At 38.2% G+C, this 8,092-nt stretch overlaps 1 protein-coding gene across 2 annotated transcripts in view; it reads right to left on the bottom strand.

Moving 5' to 3' along the window:
• Nucleotides 1–1,362: 1,362 nt before the first annotated feature.
• Nucleotides 1,363–8,092, bottom strand: part of hpgd (15-hydroxyprostaglandin dehydrogenase) — a 37,293-nt gene continuing 30,563 nt past the window's right edge. For both annotated transcript variants that reach the window (XM_008317769.3, XM_025058563.1), the window contains 3 exons: nucleotides 2,570–2,646; nucleotides 2,320–2,483; nucleotides 1,363–1,996 (listed from right to left, as the gene is read on the bottom strand). In XM_008317769.3, the coding sequence (XP_008315991.1) occupies nucleotides 1,873–1,996; nucleotides 2,320–2,483; nucleotides 2,570–2,646 (365 nt within the window). In that variant the 3' untranslated portion in view covers nucleotides 1,363–1,872. The remainder of the gene's footprint in view (nucleotides 1,997–2,319; nucleotides 2,484–2,569; nucleotides 2,647–8,092) is intronic.

The raw sequence follows: 8,092 nt of genomic DNA, 5'->3' as shown, positions 1-8,092 counted from the left end.
TGTTTTGGATCCATTACTTATTCAGGTAAATAGGAAATGGTTTTGAAATGTAACATTTGTAAGGCTGTTTTTATATCTTTCCATATCCTCTTCCCAAATTCCCATGGATAAAGTGTTACTTTTCATTCTCCGTCAAATAAATAACATGTGAGTACAACCCCATTGTGTATTAAGTTTCCATTTTAACATAAATTCCTAAACTTTTCTTTGGCCGTAGTGCTGGACTGGAATGTTTTATAGCTTTGGCAGCATTTACAGTGGACTGATTGATGACCTGCAGGGCCAGACATTTAGAGAAAGTCAACATTGAGCTGATTTAATTTACATTTTTTCCCCTTTTTTTTTACTGACATTTAGAGCATTTCTTTTTTCAGCCCAAAGGGAACAGAGAATTTATATCTTAAATGGCAGCGTGAACCTTATGTGGTAACTGGATTTTGGTGAGGTGAGATGGTTGCAGAAGTATATTCTGGAGTAGGGGATTATTATTACATGTACAAAGAACATCATGGTCGTCATCAATTTGCCTTTGTCTGTCAGAAACAAAACCACAAAAACTAGACCACTGATTTCCAGGAACCTTCAAGAAATGTGGGTTCCTAGAAAGGAGACTGGTTCCAGGTGGTTGCAGAAATGTTCCATTGTAGTTCCAGATTGCACCCCATATAGCTTTTTTAATTTATTTTTTTTATCAACTTATTATCGTCTGTCGGTGTGGTCAACAACAAAACTTCTTATAAATGGTTATTTGTAGGAATACATCAACCATTTTGTTTTATTTTAGAGCCCAGAACAATTATATAGACACACTTACGTATACTATGCTAAACTTCGGTCAATGAAAAAAACCCATATATAGCTGATATTTTACACCACAAACAAACAACAGCCAGAAGCCATTCATTGGATTCATGCTAATTTCTTGGCTCTCTCTTAGAGGTATATATACATACTTAGAGGTACATATATATATAGGTGGTGGCAGGCGAGAGTATATATATATACATATACATATATACATATATATATATGTATATACATATATATATACATATATGTGTATATATATACACATATATACATATATATATGTATATATATACACATATATATGTATATATGTGTATATATATACACATATATACATATATATGTGTATATATATACATATATATATGTATATATATACACATATATACATATATATGTGTATATATATACATATATATATGTATATATGTGTATATATATACATATATATATATTACTGTTTCTATTCAACAATAATTGTTTCTATTGTTGAATAGAAACAATTACATTAAAATTCTCAAAATGAACAGACATATCAGTTTGCAAATTGTGTTTTAGGGTCATAGGTAAATTTATCAATTTTGAGTTGCTCTTAATTATAATGGCTGTCTGTCTCTACACTGTGTTCAAATGTCCTGTGAGTTGTAACAGAAAATATTCTTCCAAAGTGGTTAAAATGTGCAACTGACCATGTTTTCCGAAGTCCCGTTACTTTTTTTGGAAGATGGAAAAGTAATTCAAACCTCAAATGTATTAGAAAAAAAAAAAGAAGAAAGAATTTAAAAGAGAATAAAAATACACACAAAAAATATAAATATGTTGAGCTGCAACCACACGTTTTCATATTTCACAGGAATGACACACAACTCCATGTTTGTCTCTTACTGTGGCCGACCCTGACTACGTGTTTATGTTTTAAACAAAGTTTACATGCTTGTTAATTAAATAATGAAATTTCAAGAAATGCTCCCATGCGGAGACAATGAAACGTCTCCTGGAATCAGTCTCTGGTGGTCCACCACAGTCAGAAAAGGTCTAGAACACTGCAGGCAGTGTCCAGGCTCACACAGACATGGGTTCGTAGGTGTGAAAGTGGATTCCTTTCGAGCAGGTGATCTTCATCACGGCCCCGTTTAGACCGGAGTCCGTGACCAATCGCATCATGCCCTCTGCTATGAAAGATGGCCTGTGCAAGAGCACGGAGAAGATAATGATGGAGGGAACATAAGGGCAGGAAACAAAAAAAAAAAACTGTATTAAGCTCTATAGTGTTGCATGTTGTATGTTAGCCAACCGAAATTAAAAATCCAAAAATCCATCTATCTATCTATCCATCATCCATTTATCTATCCATCATCCATCTATCTATCCATCCATCATCCATCTAGCTAGATGGATCCATCTATCTATCCATCTATCTATCTATCTGTCCGTCCGTCCTTCCATCTATCCATCCATCCATCCATATGTAAAGCAAAAATAGTTAAGAAACATCAGTTTCAAACTCACTGTAAAACTCCAAACTTGTTCATACTGTGTTTGAAGTCGTCCTTGAACTTGACAAACTTGCCCATGTTGTCCTCCAGCTCCACTGACTGCAGCAGAGGAGTGTCCACGAAGCCCGGACACAGGGCGTTGATGCGAACACCGTAGTCGCCCCGAATGGAAGCATCCTGGAAAACACACAAACCCCCCCCCCAGCTGAGTTCTTAAACGCCTTCAAAGGGTTACAAAACCTGTGTGCGCGTGTGTTCCTTACTGCCATAACTCTAGTGAAGCCGATCACACCGTGTTTGGTCGCAGTGTAGACGGGCTGATGAGGAGAATGGAGGAAGGCTGGGGGTCAAAAGAGAAATGACAGACTCCATAAGAACAGCAGAATAACAATACAAATAATAAGGATTTATATCTGATCAACACCCTGTAATCGGAACAACAGGTAACGTCTTTATATTGAATCTCTGCATTACTACATCACCATGTACTACTATTTCTCTGCATGTTCTGCATTAGGCCTTGCATCAGGTCACGTCTCTGTCTCGTATAAGGACTTCGTAGATTCCGCACCCAAAAATGAGTTAAAAAACAGCTGTCAGACCTAACTCAACTAAAATGGTGTTCCCTAGTGTTATCAACAGAGATTAATAAAATAAGCTACAATGCTGCCAAAGGAGTTAACAGTTACGGGTATGGGAGAGGGAGTGAGGAGATGTGTTGAGAGAGCGCGTGTGTGTATGAGGCAGAGAAAGTGCGGAGAGCGTGAGAGGAAGAAAAGGTGTTTTTGGAGAAGATGGGTTGAGAGACATAAAGGAGTTTAGAATTAGCTATTGCAGTTGTGCTTTAATAAAAGTTCTTCAGAGCACTGAGGCATCTGATTGGTCTGACGCCGGGGCATTACGCTATTTTTCGACACTGAGGCATCTGATTGGTCTGACGCCTTCAGGCTTTTTTAGAAACACAGGCATTGCGTTATCGGGTTTCAATTATCGGAGGAAAAACTTCTTACAGATAGTACAAAATACGATAATATCAGTCTAATAATATCGATCGGCCGATATTATCGGACATCCCTATCGGAAACACTTTAGGCGTTCGAGATTAAGCCTCAGGTTGTCTACATACTGCAAACATCTGCCATAAAAGTTCTGCAAAGTACTACAGTAGGGGGATCTGACAATGGGCTCGTTGTTGGTTAAGGACAATGAAAATTACGTTTACTTGTTTTGGTAAATCAGGCAGTTATTACGGTCGAGGAAATGACCTGTAGTATGTAAAGGTTTTACTTTTTATACTAGTGTAAAAACGGCGGCTGGAGGATTGCGATTCAGAAAGAAAAGCCGAATTACAAACCTTTAGTTCTAAAGGTTTCGTAATTGGATTCGTACAGCGCTAACTGATTTGATAAATTAACTCTTTGTTATAGTTCAGATTTGATTAGGTTCACACATACGTCCATGCACAGTATACACACACACACACACAGCCTTTTGTGTTGTTTGACCTCAGACCACTCCCCTCCCCCTCAGGCTTTTCCGCATGTTGCCGTTACAGAGAGTCATCATCTGCTTTTCATTATAGTCACGGACGAATAAAAACACAAATCCGCAGCAGGAGGGTTTTCATAGGGTATGAGTCTGCCATTCAGATGAGGAGCAGAACAACTTCACTTCAGGAAGATTATCTTGATTTTCCTCTCAACCACCTCAGCACGGAAAAATGCAAACAACAACCCCAAAACAGCTTTATAGCTTATATTAGAGCAAAATGTCAAAAGGTTTGACAAAAAAAAATAACTCAAAATTAGCCTAGTTATTATTAATAGTCAAGCATTAGCCCATAAATAGCAACACATCAGAGCTTTCAGTGGAGTTAGCGCTTAAGGAAGCAGGTCCGGAAGGCTTCAGGTTTAAGTCCACCAGCTGCCAAGTTACCACTGAGGTGCTCTGAGCATGGCACCGTAAACACTGAAAATGTACATGTTCGTTATTTTCACACTGACAGCCACTAGAGGGCACTGGTGCAACTTATACTCCGGAAAAGTTTCATTGAGCAATAATATCAAATTGGCATAATTTAGAATAAGAAAAACAGTGAGCTTGTAGGAAAGCTACAATTTAGCTTTGACCCTGGAGCAGATCACCAAGTCTCTCCTGTGCATTCCAACAACGGTCGGGGAGGCGAAGCATGAAATAGCTAATGTGTAACCAGCTGTGTTACAGGCACTGTTCGGGCTCAATATTCCGGAAATTCCATCCATCCATCCATTTTCATCCACTTATCCGTTACCGGGTCGCGGGGGCAGCAGTCACCATGACGGCCACCCAAATCACACTTCACCGTACCAACCACCCTGATCGGGATTTGATCTTGCCCAGGAGGTGAACCCTGGGGTTCCACACCAATGACAGAGACATAGCCTCTGGGCCAAAGCGCCACATAGTCCGGAAATTACGGTATAAGTTGCCTCTGGGCCAAAGTGCCACATATTCCGGAAATTACGGCATATATTTTCAAGAACAAATAGCATTAGCTCCCATTCCCTTTTAAATAAAAGTTCAGTTTTCTCATCCAAGCCCTGGTGTCAACCAAGAGGAAGTGCAGGTACTTTTTGATTTAAAAAAAAAAAAAAAAAAAAAAAACTTTGCTCAGTATTACACTTTAAATACTTGTTTATGTAAAGGTCAATGTTCTGGTTTTAAAAAAATCATTATCTGTGGCTGTTGGACACCCCTAACTGTTTACGTCATCTGGAGCGGAAACACGTCACAGAAAGTGGAGTTTGCAGTTAGTTATAATGTTGCAGTGAGTGACAAAGAATGAGTCACTCCCATACGTCTCTGTTCTCCCAGCCAGTTTACAGTAAGTTACAGATATGGGTGTTGATTGACAGTTTAACAGTGTGTACTACAGGTTGTGTGTATATGTGTGTGTGTGTGTGTGTGTTTGCATTTCCTCCATTCTGGTGCCAACACATTTCTGGTCGATTTGGAGCAGACCAATTCAAAAATCTGTCTGGCGATAACCATCTTTGTGTTTGTTTGTGCGTCGTGGTGTGTTTTGCGTGAATGTGTACTGTGTTCTTGCAGTCCTCATAACAAACACACTTGTCCAAACATGTTCCCAGCGTGTTGTTTCTGTGTGAAAGAATGTGCGTTTGTATTCACACAGGATCACACAAATCAGGCCTGTGTTAGTCTAACAGCATTTGACATACACAACAGTCGTGGCACATATGGAAGATGTCAACGTTAACGTTTTGGGTAGAGCGAACAAGGTCATTTGAAATGCATGTCAAATTAGCAAATACATATATAGATATATATATGGGTGGTTGCTGTTTTCAAATTATATATATATGTATATATATGTATTTAGGTCTTGTTAGTTTTTAGCATATCGGATTTCTTTAGTTTATTTTATTTGTCCTTGTCCTTATTCACCTACTTTCAAATATTTCAAAAATGTTAAGCCTTGAAAATAATTAATCTTACGGCTAACCTTTAGCCATCATCTTGGCTATAAATCTTCTCTGGATACTTTTGCCTAACTTTTAACTACTTTTTTGGAACCTTTCAGCACGTACCAAACTTTAAACCTTTTTAAACTTTGTTTCTTGTCTTTTTTTCTGTCTGCCAAAGTATTCATATAAAAAAAAAAAAAACGGTTTGTCTTTCAGACGTCTACGTCTTTATCTTTGAACTTTATTTAGTTTTTTGTCTTTTTTCTCTGTTAACGGATGTCTGTTTAAACGGCGATGTTCTCTATAAGGTGTCATCTAAGGAGTTAATTCCGTTGCCACAGTTCTCAGTCACTATGTGTCAGATAGTTCTATTTTTGTAGTTGAAGATAACTGATAGATAGTCTTACAGGGGACGTTCATTTGGCTAACCTATGAATACTGTTGTGATACTCGTTCCTAAACTAGCAATTTTTCGTCTTACTGATTAGTTTTCAATCAGTTTTAAATATTTATTGTTCAACATATAAATATATATATTTTTATTATTTCTAGCCAAACTATGCTTTCTTTTTTCTTTTTTGGCTCATTTAACTAGTTTTTTAGTTTTCTTATTTTTTTTATTCTTACATTGTTTACCTAAAGAAATAATTAGCTGTTTTGCAGTTTTAACAGCCGCAAGTATCAAAGCCCCTGTATTACTGAGCTGGGGAACATATTCTACAGTTCCTTCTGTGTTTTCAGTGATGGCCTCTCGAGGAAAATAGAATAAAACTTTTTTTTTTTCCGAGTTCTGAACTCAATCCATCAGTCACTCCTATAAATCAGTCGTGGTCTGCCGTACCACAGACCCATGCAGCCCAGGGTTCAGAGTCATAAAGTGTTCGGCGTGGTTGTTGTAATGAAGGTAAAAAAAAAAAAAAAAAGAGAACATCATAAATTCAGTGGGATTGTGTAGGAGCAGCATGTGCCAGACCCGGTAATCAGTTCCACATCTCCACCTGTTTACATTCAGAAAGAATCAAATCCTGCCTTTCAAACAGGGCAAAGGTTTACATCTGAATTCCACACCAGCACAGGCTGTGACGGACGAGCTGATCGTATCAGTTCCTGGCACCGCGTGCGGTTTTTAATTAGTGCTGTAAAAACATGCGTGAGTCTTTGTTTTCCCTGCGAAACGGTTCAACATGCAGGAACTTTAGAACCCCCGAGGAGGAAAGTATACAGGGCTTTCTAAGGAGAAAAATAAAAAGCAGAGAAAAAACACGAGCGAAAGGGAAGCGCAGAAGATGTTAATGTTGGACTGATCTTTAAGGTGGTTAACGCATTTAAAATTTTAATTTTAATTAATCACAGGATAGTCATGGATTATTCATGACTAATCATGATTAATTAGGAAACGCACGCTCGCTATTGAGATGGTGCAGTGTGTACAAATACTAACATATGCATCGACGGCGTGTTAGAGCAGCGGTCCTCAACCTTTTTTGGATCAAGGACCGGTCGGTCGGTATCAGTAGTACCGCGCCATCGGCGTACGATTATTACATTTCCAAAATAAAACATCTGTTAGACTTTATTCTGTTAGTATCAGAGTCTGAATGACCTATTGTTTTGAAACATTGACTGATTATCTTTGAATGAAAAAAGTAAAGGGATATGACTGGATTTTTTACGACTTAAGTAAATTAGTACATTTTTGTCTCATGTCTCACTTTGGCCTGGTACCAAATGACCTATGGACTGGCCCTGGTCTCCGGACCGGGGGCTGGGACCCCTGTATTAGAGCAATAATAAGTCAATGGATGGTGGAATTATCGGACAGACAGGGTGTGTCACTCTGCCCACGGGTTAAAATTAATTAAATTATTAATTATATTAATATTAAATAATACATTAATTACCCCAGTGCTGTAGTGCTCTTCATTTCCTATACTGACCTCTAGCGTTCAGGAGAGTAACTATAATTTTGGGAGCCATCATATCCAGAACTTGAAATATTTTAAGTTTTTCCACCAAAGGAACAAGTATCAAGAACTAGTTCTAAGAACCCTGTCTGGTCTCAACTGCAGGCACTAGGTGTGGAGTGAGTACCAGGAACTAAGGACATAAACCAGTTATTAGTACCAGCATAAAAAAAAAAGAAAATTTAACTATATTGATCCCATATTATTATTTGGGACATTTGTGTGTTATCAGCAGATATGCAGAGATTACAAAGGCTTAAAAGGCTTGTTTATCGTTCAAGCATTACAGCAGCGACACACTTTTGTACCATATTCCATTAGAAGCCTCTCACGCCCAACTCCCCCTGACCCCCCCCAC

This window comes from Cynoglossus semilaevis, chromosome 9, assembly GCF_000523025.1.
Source record: "Cynoglossus semilaevis isolate Cse_v1.0 chromosome 9, Cse_v1.0, whole genome shotgun sequence".
Lineage (NCBI taxonomy): Eukaryota > Metazoa > Chordata > Actinopteri > Pleuronectiformes > Cynoglossidae > Cynoglossus > Cynoglossus semilaevis.
This window is presented reverse-complemented; position numbering and strand designations above follow the sequence as displayed.